The sequence below is a fragment of the Verticillium alfalfae genome, genomic scaffold (assembly GCF_000150825.1).
Source record: "Verticillium alfalfae VaMs.102 supercont1.4 genomic scaffold, whole genome shotgun sequence".
NCBI classification, from domain to species: domain Eukaryota; kingdom Fungi; phylum Ascomycota; class Sordariomycetes; order Glomerellales; family Plectosphaerellaceae; genus Verticillium; species Verticillium alfalfae.
In genome coordinates, this window is record NW_003315035.1 from 863837 (window position 1) to 880164 (window position 16328).

The following is a 16328-nucleotide window of genomic DNA, read 5'->3' on the forward strand; positions in this document are numbered from 1 at the left end:
CAAGGACGGCAAGATGCGCGGCACCGAGTTCTCCGACGAGCGCTACGACGGCCTCGAGAGGGTGCCGGCTGCGCTGACGGCGCTCGGCAGCAGGGGGACATGGGGCAAGGTTGTCGTCAAGGTGCCGCAGGAGGGGGAGCAGAAGAGCAAGCTGTAGATCTGATGTGTAGTGGACGGTGGACGAATGTATCGAATTGGATGAAATGTGTGCCCGGTGTGATGAGTATGCAAGAGCCCCGCGATTCTGTGCGTGTAGGCCCGTGTCCCACTTGGTTTATTTGACGTCTCCTGCCAGACAGCACGCGAAGAACGCGTCCTGCCCTTCTTCTTCCCGACAACCAGGCGGCCAGGTCAACAATCAACAACACACAGCCGCATAGCTCAGTGGTAGAGCGCCTGGTTTCTTTCCCTCCTAGCCCGACCACGAAGACCTAACAGCATCATTACTCTTCCCAGGAGACGGTGGTTCGAATCCATCTGTGGCTAACTTTTTTCTTGGGGTAGTGAACAGTCTCCTTGATTGTACCTACCTGGACCTGGCAGTCTGAACAGTCCCTCATGCGAAAGCGAGTTTACAGTCAAATCATATCATTCATGTCATCTATTCATGCCATCTCGCTCGTTCACCCCCCTTTTCCTTAATCCAGTCCCTGGCCTCAGCGCAGCAAACCTGTAGCTGGCATCTATCATGAGCTCACAAACTGCGCAAACTTCTGCACCACCTCCTTATCCACGTTGACCATCCATTCGTCCTGAAACTTCTGCTCGCCTCCCGCCCGCTGTACGAGATCCCGGACCCTCTCCATGACAAACTGCTTCGCCACGACACGGTGCAGCGGGTCGCTCTGGTAGAGCTCCCGGGCGCGGATGCTCTTGGGTGTGTCCCACTCGTCGCCCTCCTGCTCGCCCCAGACGAGGTTGTCAGATCCGTTGACAGCACCGTCCTGCAGTTCCGCTATCGTGTCAGCCCACAGGCTCATGTAGTCCTGCAGCTTGCCGAGTGCCAGGTCCTGGACGGGGTTCGGCAGCTCCGTCAGACGCGTGAGGCCCAGCAGCGTCAGCTTCTTGTGCTCGATGCGGTCCCAGCTCTCCATGTAGAAGAACCACTCGGTCGTTAGCCAGGGCCACACCTGTTGCTGCACGTCGCCAAACGACGCCAGCATGTTGACGAAGAGTGTCGGGTCAGCATAGGCGAGGCGCGCGAGAATAGCAAAGTAGTCGCCCTCGGTAACTGTGTTGAGCTTGGGGGACTTCTTGTTAGGACCGGTCGTCTGGTGAGCCTCCCACGCGTCGTGGAGCCTCTCGAGGATCTTTTTCAAGAAGCCCGTCTCGAGCATGTCTTGGATAACCACCGACACGCCGTTCGCACCGCCGTACTCCTCGGCCGCCCTGATGAGGTACTCGATGCATCCCGTCGCGGCATTGACCTGCTCCCTGCTCTTGACCTCGAGCGCACCCGAGAGCGCAGTCAAGAAGGGACGACGCAGTGTGTCCTCCAACACGGCCCCAGGCGCAAGAATAATGTACGCCTCGACCGCTTCTAGCGCCATGCCGGCCGTCTCGGGGCTGTACTCCAGGATCGGGAGCAGCAAGGGGGCAATACTGACAATCTCCGTGGAGACGGGTGGGTTGCTCTGCGACAGGATAGAGTTCCAGAGGTCAAGCACGTCGTCAATGAGAGAGGTGTGGAGCTCGGATGTCGGGTGCGCGACTTCTGTGATAAGTGGCACCATCAAGGGGTGGAATCGCTGCGATTCGGTGCCCATCGATGTGACGAGAGCGCTGAAGACGGCAACGATGGCAGTCTTCGCCATAAATTCCTGGTTGCCAACGACTTGGAAGACCTGTACGATGGCGCCCACGATGGAATCAGCAAACGGTGTGACATGGGCTTCCAACCTCGTCACTACCAGTCTCATCGTCTCCAAGAGGGCGAGTCGCGTCTCATCAACGCTGACGTTTCGGATGAGTTGGGTAAGTTGTTCCAGGACGTGAGGGGCATGCGGCACAAAGTTGTCGACGCTAAAGTCGAGCTCGTCCACAATCATCTGTAGGTTTCGGGCAGCCGAAATCAGCACGACAATGTCGTTGCCCTCGGCGTTGGGGTCCATGAAGTGACGGAAGATGCCATACACGATGGCGCGGCTTTCGTTTGACACGTTGTGGAACACCCACTGTCCCAGGAGCATGGATATCCGCCGCCTCAGCACCTTCGCCAAAGGACCAGTCTGTTGGGCATCGGGGACCAGGGTAGATGTCAAGAAGCTGTTGAAGTCAACCTCTTGGAAGATATGTTGGGAAGCCAGGCCCATGGCCGTATACACCGCGTCCTTGGTGGCAAAATCAGCCTGTCCGCCAGTAGCCGTTTGGATATACGACAGCAGATGAGGTACGAGTAGGGTCTTCCTTTGGTTCAAGAGGCCCAGGAACACTCTCTCAGCGGCAGGGCGCACTTCCCACTCGTACGCTGAACTGTCGAATCTCTCCTGATGCTCCCACTCTTCCGGATCTTCGTCCCAGGCCTCGAGATCTGACTGGCGGAAGACGAAAAGATGCGTGAGAATAGTGTTTGCGATCTGCAGGCAGAATTCATCCTTGAACAGCTCATTCTTGATAAACTCGACCGCTTCGTGCTCTTCTTTCTTAGCTTCTGGACCCCGATAGACGAAAGTATGTTTTGGAAGGAAAGCCAGGTCGAGACAGGCCTTGATCAGCAACAATGCACGCGTTGTGAGCTTTTCGAGCAGCGGTCCTTCGGCCTTGGACTTTGCGTCTCCGCTTGACTGCCGGATGCCTTCTGACTTGTCGAACACCTCGGCGAACTTGGCAACCAGATCCCAGTATGCGTGGATAAGCGGAAGAGAACTTGGTAGGCCTGCGAATGACGTCGGCTGCGATGTGGCCATTTCCATGTGCAACTTCGTAAACTGCAGGAGATGCTTCCCGACGAGTTCTTGATACGACTCCGGGACAGCAGACTCCTGGCTGACAAAGCCGAGGAACTGACCGAAGTGATTTTGGGATAGAGTCCAAAACTGTTGCACGGTCTTGTCCTTATGTGGGGCCTCAAAGCCAGAGATAAGAAGCCGACGGATGACTTTCAGGGTGAGTAGGGTAATGCGAATAGCAATGTCTGCTTCGGAGGCGCCATCCTGGCCCTTTACACCGGTTAGAAGTCGACCCAAACCGGTGTCCTTTCTGCATAGATCTCTCCAGCACATATGCATTTCAGGTGTAATAGAGTGGAGGGCGGTTTGGGCGCTACGAAGACGTGCAGTGCTCATCTCCTTGACCACTTGGAGGAGGATCTGCAGGGTGCCATGGAGATGTTGCGGCTGGCCCGTTCGAGAAGATCGCAACAGAGCAATGAGGCTCGGGAGCGCTTCGGGCCATTGACGGGGATAGTCGATCCTAACAATTCTTGCCGCAGCAAGAGAGTTCTGGCGGGCAAGTGCCTCATCCTCCTCGTCGAGGGTGCCTTGAAAGAGTTTCTGGCGAATGAGATTCTTTTCGTCGAGACTGAGGCCACCCTTGCTTGTGTGAGCGATCCGCCAGTATTTGTCGATGCCGTTCTTGAGCTGGATCACAGCAAGGAACCGAATCTGCCGGGGTAGGGACTTGTCAAGGAAGATCGACTGCAGGGTAAAGGTTAGCCGTTGCTCCCACGTGCAAAAGGGTTTAGGGGGAGCTTGCTTGCAAAGAAGAGTAGTAGCCGGTTTGCTTTTCCCAAGACTCTAGCTGCTGGCCTGACGTCTGCCTCTGGGCATGGTCTGCACCTGTCGCCGATTCGAGGGCTCTGCAGAGTTCCTGCAGAGTCAGGGGGTTTGCGGTCCCAGGCACCTCTATCGCGAAGCTCATGGTTGCTTCCCGGTTCGAGCACGACGTGGCCTGCCTGCCACCGTGGCGCTGAGGATGTCAGTACGATTGTGGGGAATACAGGCCTTCCTGAAGTTGTGGGCACGCGGATCAGAGCGCGTTCGAGTATCTGAGTTTGTCAACAATTTGATGCATGTTTGGTTGCACGAGATACGAGGCAGCCTCGTCCACTACTTGATGGGCGGTCAAACAATTAGGCGGGGCTGCCCTGTCTGCCGCGGGGTACTCACAGGGTTCCACTGGCAGTTGGCACAGCCTGAGCGTTCCGAGAGGCCAGGAACGCGTACAGTGCCAGGCACCCAGGCACAGTATTAAAGACGGTGCACCGTAACTCACCCCGGAGCGAGCTTTCAACCCAAGAGCCTTTCCACAGCATCTTCCCTTCACAGGCTACCTACATCCTGCGTTGCGAACTGGTTCCATCTGGCAACATTCAACAGAGCTCTTGTCAAGGTGGTTTCGTCGATCAGTCCCGATTACGCCTCAACAGAATGAGCTCTTTGAAGACTCACACCACCATGGCGTCTTTCCAATGTGACAGCATCTGGGTTCCATGAGATCTTCCAAGGCACATGGCTACTGAAGGAAGGAGATCAGCATTGGCCAACAAGACACGACCTTGGTAGCCAGCGTCGTTGCCTTGGAAGCATCTCACTCACCTTCAAGGCCCATCGCCGTTCCGATGTCTCCCGCTTCCCTTGGACCCATCAAAAGCCCCAGAAGCGTGGTCTTCTCTGTTGGCTGTGGTGAGCGCACAGCAATCAGGCGACGTGGTTTCGAGTTGAAGCCAGCGGCTTATCTGCGCCAGAGTTCAACGTCGATCTCAGACGTTGTTTTCCTAGCGTGGAGAACATCCAGAAAGCTATCATCTGGGACATGTGGCCAAGGGACCCGCCCCCATTGGTGATGGCCATCCCCCGCGTGTTCGCTGTGGCCTCACCCCTGCAGCTGCCGCCAGCACGCTCTTTGAGCTCATTGAGTGCGTGCTGTGAGGGAGAAGTCTTGACAGCTAGACAAGACCTCAGAAGGCCGCCAAAGATTGTCCACCGATAGACGGAGCAGGAAACAAGAACCAATGACATTCAAACGCAATCAGCCTGACCCGTTCTAAAGTCAGAGGTTTTCCTTCGTCTTGCTGGCCTCCCAAAGTTTCTCTACAACTGGTGAGCTGCAACATCCCACGCGTGTTACACTGGACCTGTACTACACCTATGGACAGTGCCGCGGGCAAGAGGCTCTTTGAGAATCGCAGGGCTCATCCATGCTTAAGTCCCCCAAAGAATCGCCCATGTGCTCTGGCCATTGGCCCACACTCGAGGTCCACCTCAGACACCAGACATGGGCGCCAGACTGTATGCAGAACTTGGCGGGGTCGCGGTGCCCAGCCTTGGTGGGGTGGGTAACAGGGGACTTTCGGACGACCATTGATGACGATGGGTGAGAGCTGGGAAGCTCCAGTTACCCTACGTAAGGGTCCGGTCATGGCTTTGGACATCTCCGTCCTGCTACGATCGACCGAGGCCCCTGTACTTCAGACTGGCGAGTATTTTGTCAGGAGCATGTCCTCGCGTCGCGCGGCGGGGTGTCTCGTCCGCATGTACCTCCAGAGTGCACCCCCAACAGGTATAGGAGGCAGACAATACGCGCTGGTCACGCATCTGTGTATATAGCTCCCGCCTCTCACACCCCCCCTTTTTTGTTTCTCTTTTTCTTTTCCTTTCATACGAACTGTCTTCCTCTATCTCAACTGATCAACGCGCCTTTTTCGTACTCACTGCAATGCGAGAGTACCATGGCTTCTCTTGGTGGTAACAATACACTGGCGTTAGACGGCAGTCTGCAGAACATCCTTGCAGGAGTTGCCTTTGCTATCTTTGGCAGTGTCTGCATCTCCAAGGTCTTTTCCAAGTCCTCAGGAAGTGACCAGCCGCCGAGCGTGCTCAAGTCCTTCCTTCTATTCTTCTACTCCTGTTTCATCAAACCGCATAACGGCGACAAGAAAGGCACCCCAACAGGGATGCTCTTGAGAGCTTCTACAAGAAGCAAGCCCGGCGCTTAATGATGCCACCAGAAAAAGTTCTCCTCCCAGGGGACGGGAGGATATGCTGGCGCTTCTCAAGCTTCGCAGCTCTCAGCCAAAAACGCAGGGGCGAGGCGAAAGTCAAGCGTCGTGGAAACACGAAGCGAATCTGGGTTGACGTACGCCTCTTGGTTGTGTCTTTCACTCACATTGCATGCTTACGCATTTTTCCAGGTTGGTGGAGGGACTGGTTGGAACATTGAGGCCATGTCCGCTTATGTGAACGTGCCCGAGTTCTTCTCCAGCGTCTACCTTGTCGACTTCTCTCCATCTCTCTGTGATGTTGCGCGAAAGCGTTTCCAGAGATTGGGTTGGGACAACGTCAAGGTCATCTGCGAAGACGCGAGAAAGTTCCGTCTGGAAGACCATGAAGATGGAATTTCAATCAACGCTACTCCTCTCCGTTCGCCTGTCCTGAGCTACTTCTCCCAGAAGCGCCCAGAGCATGGCGGCGCAGATCTTGTCACCATGTCCTACAGCCTGTCTATGATCGTAAGTTGTTCTGTATGCTTGACGTGCCACTGATGCTGACATTCATTCAAGCCTGATTATCACTCAGTCATTGACTCTCTGACTTCTCTTCTGTCCCCTAATGGTGTCCTAGGAGTTGTTGATTTCTACGTTCAGTCACACGTTGACTTTTCCTTCCGCAATTTCACCGGCGGTCTTGTGAACCGCCACGTCAGCTGGCTTTCCCGGACGTTCTGGCGTGCTTGGTTTGATATTGATCGCGTTGGACTTGAAGCTGCTCGCAGGGATTATCTCGAGTACAAGTTCGGTACCATCCTCAACATTAATGCCCGCAACAAGACTCTTGGCCGCATCCCTTACTACGTCTGGGTTGGATGCCACAAGAAGCCTTTCTCTTCCTCGGCGCTGCCTCACGAAATCATCGAGAAAATCGACGCGCTCGCAACCGAGTCACCACTGCTTTACCCCGTGGATCAGCGTAACGCCTTAACTCGAGCGATTGAGAAATCTGCGCCCGAGATTCGATCCAAGGCTTTCATGGCCGCCATACAAAATCTGTCTGCCAATCTTCCCCTTCCATCATTCTTCTACCAGAACCACCACTGGCGCATCTACTATGACGACCAGCTCCAGAAGCACAAGCAATTCAACGACGAGTACATCTATGCGTTCACGTGGGAAGACACGAGAGTTGATGAGCGTCTTCTAAAGCTCGGTGCCGACGATGTCGTCCTAGCCATCACCAGCGCTGGAGACAACATTCTCTCCTACGCCATGCAGAGCCCAGCTCGCATCCACGCTGTGGACCTCAATCCCACCCAGAACCACCTCCTCGAGCTCAAGGTTGCCTCGTACTGCGCGCTTCCCTATGAAGACTTTTGGAGACTCTTTGGCGATGGCAAGCATCCTGACTTCCGCACCTTGCTCATGACGAAGCTCTCTCCCCACCTGTCCTCTCGTGCGTTCCAGTATTGGCTTCAGAACATTCACGTTTTCACCAACAAGCGTGGCTACGGTCTCTATGATACTGGAGGCTCGCGTCATGCGATTCGCGTTTTCCGCTGGATCACTCGCATCTTCGGTGTCAGGCGTGCTGTCGCTGAGTTCCTTGACACCAAGACCCTTAACGAGCAGCGAGAGGTATGGCGCACCAAGATTCGACCTGCGCTCCTCTCAAAGCTCCTCTGCAACCTTGTTGTTTCACAGGAGTCCTTCCTATGGTCTGCGCTGGGCGTCCCCAAGAATCAGCTCGCCATGATAGAGGCCGACCATGCTGTCAGTGATGCCGTCAAAGGCCCCTCGCCCAAGGCTAGAGACTCTCGATCCCACGCTATCTGGCACTACATGCTCGACACTCTCGACCCCGTTGCGGAACAGACGCACATCGCCGTCGACAACCCTTACTACCACGTGTGCATGACCGCCAACTTCACGCAGCGCTGCCACCCAGACTACCTCTCAGAAAAAGGCCCACGCCCGCCTCTCTCGCCCGGGCGCCCTAGATGGCCTCCGGATCCACACTGACGAGCTCGACGAAGTCATCTCGCGCATCACGCCCGGCACGCTGACAGTCGCCGTCGTTATGGACAGCATGGACTGGTTCGACCCAGGCGCCGCCGCGGCTGCCCAGCAGATCACCAAGCTTAACCGCGCTCTGCGCATGGGCGGCCGCGTGCTGCTGCGGTCATCGGCGCTCCACCCCTGGTACGTCAAGGCATTCGAGGCGCACGGCTTCACGTCGAAGCGAGTTGGAGCGCGCGAAGGCGGTGCTTGCATCGATCGGGTGAACATGTATGCGTCGTGCTGGATCTTGACTAAGGCGGAGAACCTGCCGCCGCCGACACCGGAGATGGACAGGATGGGAGGCGCGCAATCGGACGTGACGAGCTTCTCGCTCTAAAGCACGCATTTTGCTGATGGATGGGTGTCTTGAAGGGTACGTGTTGGGATTGTGAGGAGTAGGGGTTGAGAGGTCTTAGGAAGTGGTTTGTTGCGAGATACTAAACTGACACTACGTTACGAATTGAATGAAGAATGTCAAGGATTTTGTTTATCGAGAAGCCACCGATGTGTATATGGTGGCTAGGTCAGTGAGACGCCGGAAACGGGTTCTTCTCTGGATTTCTGCTGAGATTGGATTCGGATAACCTCATGATAGATGTAAGTTCCCAGGCCACTCGCCCATGTATGTGCTGGCTAAAGCAAGACCGGTTTGGGAAAGCACCTTTGATGGTCAATGATGGCAGTGGCCTCTGAATGGGGACATGCCGGTCGCCACATGATCGTTCAGCCTTCTTGGTAGGGCCTGCCATTTGGTGAAGTCCGGATACCAGGGCAAGAGTGACTGATATAGCGAGTGGCAAGATTTGAGGCTTGGTCTTTGATGTGAACACAGAGTCTTTCAAACCTGGCTACGACAACCCCTTCACCAACACCAACATACTTTGCCTCGTAGTCTGCCTTGACTTGGTCAGATTGCCGTCACTCGTTGCTTGATTACGCTGGTTACTCTTGTTCAAAAACATCTTTCACTACTCGCTCCCACCATGTCAAGCGACGAGCCAGAGAAAATACCCCAGCTCGAGTACTTCCAGCGCCTCAAACAGCTTCAGGGCATGGGGTTCAGCAACGACGACGCCGCTGATGCTCTCCATGAAGCCAACTTCGACATGGAGCTGGCTGTCCAGTATCTGACCGAGGTATGCCCCCCCCCCCCCACACCTTTGGCATGCAGCGGTTGGGCACCAGACTCATTGGGACTTCAGGGCAACCCGGTTTCGCACGGATTTTGGCAAGGGAACGGCGGCTGCTGAATTTCTTGCCGAACCGCCTTTCTTGAACCTCGGAGCGGTGCTCGATGGTGTGCCGGGTGAGTTTCTGGCAATAATCGTTTGCTGCTGTGGCATCGCTACGGGCTCGGTATTGAACTTGTGCTGATTTAGAGAAGAACAGGAGCCCCCTTGGAGAAGCACGAGTCCTGCATACATGCCGGGGCCTCTGTCACTGCCTCGACAAGATACAAATGTCCATGAATTGGTTGAGAGAGGGAGGACGACGACGAGGACGTCATCCAGCAAATCAGTTCCTTGGATCACTTCTGCCGATCGAACAACAGACCCAGCAGAAGACGTCGACGAAGATTGTGGCCAGTGGAGCGATGGATCAACCTGCCACTCTTTTACAGCGCTGGATGGTTATGGTGGCCCGCTACCGCCACTTCGACCACCCTCCGCCACTAGATGCAAGCCCAGGGCACCCGTGAGAAAAAGCTCCATACAAGCCTGGCTATCAGCCTTGCAAGAAGAGGACAAGTGGGCTGCTGGACCGTCCTCCAATAAGCCACAAAAGAAAATGCCGCCGCCCGAAATCCCCAGGTCTTCGCCTCCAAAGCACAAACCTGAGCAACTTCGGGACTTGCGCGTCGGCATTATTGGAGCGGGTTTCACTGGACTCCTGCTCGCCCATGGCCTGCGCCGGCACGGGGGCGTCGAGGTTGACATTTAGGACGAGCGACCTCCCCCTGAGGAATGGCAGCGCTCGGTGGTTCACGACTGGTCCGTGTCAGTGCCCGACCGTAAAGCGCTCCTCTCGAATATCGAGAGATTGCTTCCTTTGAACATTTACCATGCAGTCATGGAGGCCTGCAGTGTTGCGCCCACGCTTGCTGGGGTGCTGAAACATCAGCCTATTCCATGCCTCGACGCCGAAACTGGCGATACGCTCTTTCACGCCGAGGTGCCAGACATTTGTCGCTACCGCGGTTTGCGTCTGCTCAAAGCCCTGAGGGGACATTTGTCAGTGCAGTGGAATACATCGCTGGTCAGTCTTCAGCCCAGCAAGGATAGTAAAGAGGTACACCTCATCTTTGAGCCTGGCCATCTCTGTCACAAGGTTGACATTGTCGTTGGTGCCGACGGAGCCGATTCCATGGTTCGTCGGTTTCTTGTCGAGAAGTTTCAGCACGTAGACCCCGAGCCAGTTCTTACTCCATACGTTGAGGAGATTGCCCTGATGATACGGACCAAGAGCAAGGACGGCACCGACTTGGTCCAAAAGCGTCACCCAATTCAGACCATGGCGTCGGACAAGGAAGGACTGACAACCATTGCCGTACACCAGTGGCAAGTTGAGCCGGAGGAGAGGGCACACGAGCTGATCCAGTTGAGTCGAATCTCGGTGCCGCCAGGCGATGACGGGATGGGAGACTTGGACCTTACTGGGAACGAGGCTCGCCGGTACATGGCACAGTCGATCTGCAAAACAGCTCTGCAGGACTTGGAGCCTTGGAAGACATACATTGAGGCGCTGCGTGAACCGCATGCTCAGGGGCGCTTCACCGTCAGGAGTGTGCGGGGCTGGATCCCCGTCGACTTTGACAACCTCGGCGGGCTGGCCACTCTAGCAGGTGATGCAGCGCATCTCATGCTTCCCTGTGAGTTCGCGTGCCTTTTGAGACGGCGAAAGAAAAACTGGCTGACAAAGATGCCAACAGTCGGCGGACGCGGCTTGCTCAATTCTACGGTAGACGCCAATGCTCTGTGCTGGGCCATCACAACGGTGCCACGACCAGGCGCCACGCCCACTGCTAGACGGCTAGCCAAGCAGGAAGAGAGTCTGGACGACTATGGCGAAGGCATGCGGCAGCGAGCTGGCGTTCAGGTCCGCAAGACGTTGCAAGAGGCGGAGAAGTCGATCAACCTAGCAGCGGTTCGAGCAGTCCTGAGAGAGGATTCCAACAGGACTCCTGTTTGTATTTACCAGTGACGCGGTGTTGGTTGATGGTTCAGTTTGCGGGTGTTGATGTAGCGTTGCAAGAAGGGTTAGGATGTAAGCGGTATCCATAGCAGTATGATGCAGAGCGTAGCGAATGTCATTGATAGGAGTGTGCATGATGTTCAGGGTGAGTGTAAGGAGGAGTTCCTGGCGATGAGGTGACCTCTGGAGGTAAGGTACCCAGCAAACCTGGTGGGTAGGTACCTAGGCACCTGGTACTGTACTTGTAGGTACCTACCTCTAGGTAGCGAGCAACGTGTGGCTGCAAACAGCCACCAGCCACCCCATAATGTACCCCGGCTTGCCTGGTCGGTCCCTCTTCTCTTCCCCTTCGCCACAGCGTCACGTCTGGTGGATTGTGCTCCTGCTCCCCATGCGCCTGCCGTCGATCAACGTCGCGCTACCGACCCGCCGTCGTCTCTATACCTGGGTGGGAGCCAGTGTCGACTCTGAACCATCAACATCAATCATCCAGCCAGCATCAATCGAACGCGTCTCCATCTACGGCCTACGTACAGATGGCCAGGCTCATCGCCACAACCCCATCACTTCCATCCTGAGCCGACATATACCACACACACCTCCAACACACACCATTCACCCGCGACCATGCCGCCCGCCCCCAGCCAAAAGGGCACCGGCAAGAAGAGCGGCGCGGGCGCCATCCGCCAGCGCAGCCGCAACACGACCCCAAGCTCCCTGCCTCCCGCCGCGGGGGGAGTAGGAGGAGGTCCAGGAGGCGCTGGCGGAGGGGCGACAGGCACGGGCGCCAACCTGCCGCCTATCGAGGCCATCGACGCCGAGTACCTCGCCCTGCGCGTCGAGCAGTTCCGTAACATCACCTACGATGACCTCGTCGACCCGGGCGCCCCCGGCAGCCCCGTCCCCGACGCCAAGAGCGTCGACGGCCTCATCGCCCGCCTGACGCGCCTGCAGGAGGTCATTGACCGCCGCACCAACTTTTGCGACAAGGCCATGCGCGATCTGTCGGTCCAGAGGAAGCACCATGTCGACGAGGTCGTCGAGAAGGAGGACGTGCGGACTGAGGACGACCGCAAGCGGTCCAATAAGAAGAAGCCCAAGGCGGCGGATAGTCTGGCACCGGGCGACACGAACCACAAGGGTATGTTTGAACTGTTTCTGAGCTTCAACATGGCGACTTGCCTGATGGCTGTCGTTCACTTTCCCCTGCCTTCCCCATGCAGTCCCTTGGCATCGGATGTCTCTTTGCAAACCACGGCTGACCCCCCCTACCGGCCCTACCGATCGCGCTACGGGGCGACTCGACGACTCGCGAAAACCAGAAACCTCGCCAGAGACTCAATCAGCTCGTCGCTTTCCCCTGTCGAGCCTGGTCGCATCCGGATGGATGTCGATGATAAGAAGAAGAGCAAGAAGAAGAAGGACGAAAAGGAAAAGAAGGAAGACGAGGCCGTCGAGGACGAAGAGGAGGAGGAAGAATCGAGCTCCGAGGACGAGGGAGCCCCGCCGCGCCGTGATCTGCCCGCCGCGCACACCTTTGGCGACGACCCCTCCACATTCCCCGACCCGACAGTATATGAGATTCGAGAAGCGAAACCGGCCATCATGTCGGAAGACGAGCTGAAAGAGATTTACTCAGTCGCCGTATACCCCAAGCATGACCTCGCCGAGCTGGAGCTCATTGCCGGCGACCCCCCAGATAAGGATTTCAGCAACGCCAAGCCGTCGAACCAGATCAGTTTTTCCACCTTCAGCGCGTACATTGAACCATACTTTCGCCCCTTCACCGAGGAAGACCTCGGCTTTCTGCGCGAACGCGGCGACCGCGTGGCGCCCCTTCCACATGCCCAAACGCGGCAAGCGACACTACACGGAGATCTGGGCCGAAGAAGACGGCGCCATGCAAGTGGACTCGCCATCGAAGCGGGAAAAGCTGGCGCCCAACGTGCCACGTGGGACCATCGACGTCATGGACGACGAAGTTGGTGAGACAGACAAGCTGTCTGTCGGCCCGCTCCTCTCACGCCTCGTGAGCATCATGCGGCCCGAGTCGCGTCCGCCCACCGACGAGGACAAGCCCAATGTCAACGGCACGACCAACGGCGACGTGAGCATGGCCGGCAGCACCAACGGCGAGAACGGCGACCTCAGCATGAGCTTTGGCGGCGGCGGCGGCGAGGACAACAAGCCGCTGACAATGCCACCGGCAACGTTCATGGCGGAGTCCAACTCGGAGTCGTGGAAAAAGGCGACGCACCCCAAGCTCGACTACGCGCAGGTCGACGAGCGCATCAAGCAGGAGCTCAAGCACATGGGTTTCCTCCCGCACGAGGGCCCCATCGACGCCGAGTACGACGGCGCCTTTGACGACGAGGTCGCCGCCCGGCTGCGCCTCCTCCAGGACCGCCTCCGCAGCCAGATGCTCATCAACGGCGCGCGCAAGGCCCGCCTCACCGAGCTCGTCAAGGAGCGCATGGCGCACCAGGAGTACCAGACCATCCTCGAGGACCTCGACTCGCAGGTCCAGGCCGCCTACCTCAAGCGCACCCGCACCATGGGCAAGAGCAAAAAGGCCAAGCGGCCCGCCGGCAACAGCGCCGCCGCTGCCGCCGCCGCCGCCGGCATGGCCCGCCCCGGCATCGGCGACGTCACCAAGATGCTCATGGAGCGCCGCGCCCGCTGGATCGGCACCATTGGCTCCGTCTTTGAGGACGAGAACCTCGGCAAGGTCCCGCGCGTCGAGAAGCCGGGCAGCTCCATCTTTAAGCCTGCCGAGATGGCGCAGCTGCTCAAGCGCGAGAAGGAGCAGTGGGATGAGGAGGTTGAGGAGGAGTAGGGAGGGAGCCCGTCAATCGAGCTCGACCGCGATGAGACTTTCCTGCTTCTTCTTTTCCTTCAGACTCGATCTCTGGGCGTGCGGGATAATCCGGGCTGCCGGTTCTGCAGCTACGTACGTATGTTGATACGTACATGATGATTCTATCAAGACAAAGGGGGACACAGCATTGAGGGACGACCCGGTTCTGGCAGGCGCGGCGTTGCGGATTCACAAACACACACATGTGTCAGGGAAAGTTGGAACATGACCCTTTGCACATCCATTCTATGCTTAATTGTCTTGAGGCGTTGGCGGCTCCAGTTGGGCTAATTAGACATTTTCACAAATATATTTGACCCAAAAACATCCCGGCAACATGTCACGTTGTGCTCCTTTTCGTTCTGCCCACGTTCAGTACACGTAAAACTGCTGCGTCAGCGGCAACCTCTCGGCCGGCTCGGCCTCGCAGACGACACCGTCGGCCTCGACGACGTACTGCTCCGGGTCTACGCGCATCCGCGGCATCGAGTCGTTGTAGCGCATGTCCTTTTTGCCAATGTTGCGGCAGTTACGTACGGCCTCGACGCGGCTGCGCAGGCCGTACGATGCGATGGCCCCCGACTCAATGGACGAGGCTGAGACGAAGAGGACGGACGTGTCGGGGACCAGCGGCGCGAACATGGGGCGGCCGATGATGGGTTGGATGGTTGGAATGGAAGCATTGGGGTCGCCCTACATTGCGTCAGAACAGGAACATGGCACGAGATGGGAGGATTTGGGTAAAAAAGAAAAAAGAAGGTATACCATTTGCGCCCATGCTATCAGCCCACTCTTGATGACAAGGCTCGGCTTGGTTCCGAACCACGCGGGATCCCAGACGACGAGATCGGCCAGCTTGCCAACCTCTACGCTGCCGATGAGGTGACTGAAGCCCTGGGCGATGGCTGGGTTGACAGTATACTTGCTGACGTATCGCTTGACGCGGAAGTTGTCTGCGTCGGTGCCCTCGTCCTCGGGCAGGGTGCCGCGCTGGTCCTTATTCTTGTGCGCCGTGTTCCAGGTGCGCAAGATAACCTCGCCGCAGCGGCCCATGGCCTGGGAATCGGAGCTCATCATGCTGATGGCGCCGAGGTCGTGGAGGACATCTTCGGCAGCAATGGTCTCGGCGCGGATACGAGACTCGGCAAATGCGACGTCCTCGGGGATGTTCTTCGAGAGATGGTGACAGACCATGAGCATGTCGAGGTGCTCATCAAGCGTGTTGCGAGTGTAGGGGCGCGTGGGGTTGGTGGACGAAGGCAGGACATTGGGGTGCTCGACGACGGAGATAATGTCTGGCGCATGACCGCCGCCTGCACCTTCGGTGTGATATGTGTGAATGGTCCGGTTCTTGAAGGCGCCTATGGTGGACTCAACGAAACCAGATTCGTTCAGCGTATCCGTATGAATGAGGCACTGCACATCGAGTTCATCGCAAACCGACAGGCAGGTATCGATTGCTGCAGGCGTGGAACCCCAATCTTCGTGTAGTTTGAGTCCACAAGCGCCAGCGTTAACTTGATCGCGGAGACCCTCTGGTGCGCTGTCATTTCCTTTGCCAGTGATACCAATGTTCAGGGGAAGGCTATCGCATGCCTGTAGCATTTGGCGCATATAGTGCTTCCCAGGCGTGCATGTCGTTGCGCTCGTGCCAGCGCTGAGAAGGTCCATGTCAGATGAAGGTGCTCAGGGGCTCAGAGGGGGTTCAAACAAAAGCTTACCTGGGGCCAACTCCACCACCCAACATGGTCGTCACACCAGATGCAATCGCTTCCGATGTCTGCTGCGGGCAGATGAAGTGAATGTGCGTATCGATACCGCCTGCTGTGATGATCTTGTTCTCTCCAGCGACGACATCTGTGCAGCTGCCGACCACCATGTTCGGCGTCACGCCGTCCATGACATCTGGGTTGCCTGCCTTGCCAATACCCACGATCATGCCGTGCTTGACGCCGATGTCAGCCTTGTAAATGCCGCTCCAGTCGACGATGAGCGCATTGGTCACAACCATGTCGAGTGATTCCGAGTCTGGGCGGCCCGTAGCCTGCCCCATGCCCTCACGCAGCGTCTTGCCGCCACCAAACTTGCACTCGTCTCCATAGACTGTGAAGTCCTGCTCAACCTTAATCCAAAGATTAGTGCTTCCCAGTCTCAGCCTGTCTCCCGTCGTCGGCCCAAACATGGTCGCATAAGCCACCCTATTCATCTCAAAGGCGCTGATATGGCCCATGTCACCCACTGGCTCGGGCTGGTGCGCAAAGCCTGCCTGTTGCAGCTTTTCTACTATCT

General features: G+C 57.0%; 6 protein-coding genes and 1 non-coding gene across 7 annotated transcripts; 5 read left to right on the top strand and 2 right to left on the bottom strand.

Annotated features, from left to right (window-relative positions):
- Positions 1-370: 370 nt before the first annotated feature.
- VDBG_15081 lies at positions 371-486 on the top strand. The gene has a single exon. It is a non-coding gene; the product is annotated as a tRNA-Arg (tRNA).
- Positions 487-686: 200 nt separating this feature from the next.
- Positions 687-4450, bottom strand: VDBG_03688 (KapH; the record flags this gene model as incomplete). Its single annotated transcript, XM_003005689.1, has 3 exons — positions 687-3692; positions 4275-4299; positions 4389-4450. The coding sequence occupies 3 exons, from the start codon at positions 4448-4450 to the stop codon at positions 687-689; spliced, it is 3093 nt and encodes a 1030-aa protein (XP_003005735.1).
- A 1218-nt stretch (positions 4451-5668) lies between these two features.
- VDBG_03689 (conserved hypothetical protein) lies at positions 5669-8327 on the top strand (the record flags this gene model as incomplete). Its single annotated transcript, XM_003005690.1, has 5 exons — positions 5669-5820; positions 5892-6075; positions 6131-6448; positions 6500-7837; positions 7878-8327. The coding sequence occupies 5 exons, from the start codon at positions 5669-5671 to the stop codon at positions 8325-8327; spliced, it is 2442 nt and encodes an 813-aa protein (XP_003005736.1).
- Positions 8328-8973: 646 nt separating this feature from the next.
- VDBG_03690 (predicted protein) lies at positions 8974-9240 on the top strand (the record flags this gene model as incomplete). The annotated part of the gene is made up of 1 exon (XM_003005691.1): positions 8974-9240. One exon carries the CDS (start codon positions 8974-8976, stop codon positions 9238-9240), a length of 267 nt encoding a protein of 88 aa, XP_003005737.1.
- An 820-nt stretch (positions 9241-10060) lies between these two features.
- On the top strand, positions 10061-11362 carry VDBG_03691 (predicted protein; the record flags this gene model as incomplete). The annotated part of the gene is made up of 3 exons (XM_003005692.1): positions 10061-10859; positions 10920-11173; positions 11252-11362. 3 exons carry the CDS (start codon positions 10061-10063, stop codon positions 11360-11362), a joined length of 1164 nt encoding a protein of 387 aa, XP_003005738.1.
- A 447-nt stretch (positions 11363-11809) lies between these two features.
- Positions 11810-14018, top strand: VDBG_03692 (transcriptional adapter 3; the record flags this gene model as incomplete). The annotated part of the gene is made up of 2 exons (XM_003005693.1): positions 11810-12754; positions 12822-14018. 2 exons carry the CDS (start codon positions 11810-11812, stop codon positions 14016-14018), a joined length of 2142 nt encoding a protein of 713 aa, XP_003005739.1.
- A 393-nt stretch (positions 14019-14411) lies between these two features.
- VDBG_03693 (urease) lies at positions 14412-16269 on the bottom strand (the record flags this gene model as incomplete). Its single annotated transcript, XM_003005694.1, has 3 exons — positions 14412-14732; positions 14805-15696; positions 15761-16269. 3 exons carry the CDS (start codon positions 16267-16269, stop codon positions 14412-14414), a joined length of 1722 nt encoding a protein of 573 aa, XP_003005740.1.
- Positions 16270-16328: the final 59 nt, after the last annotated feature.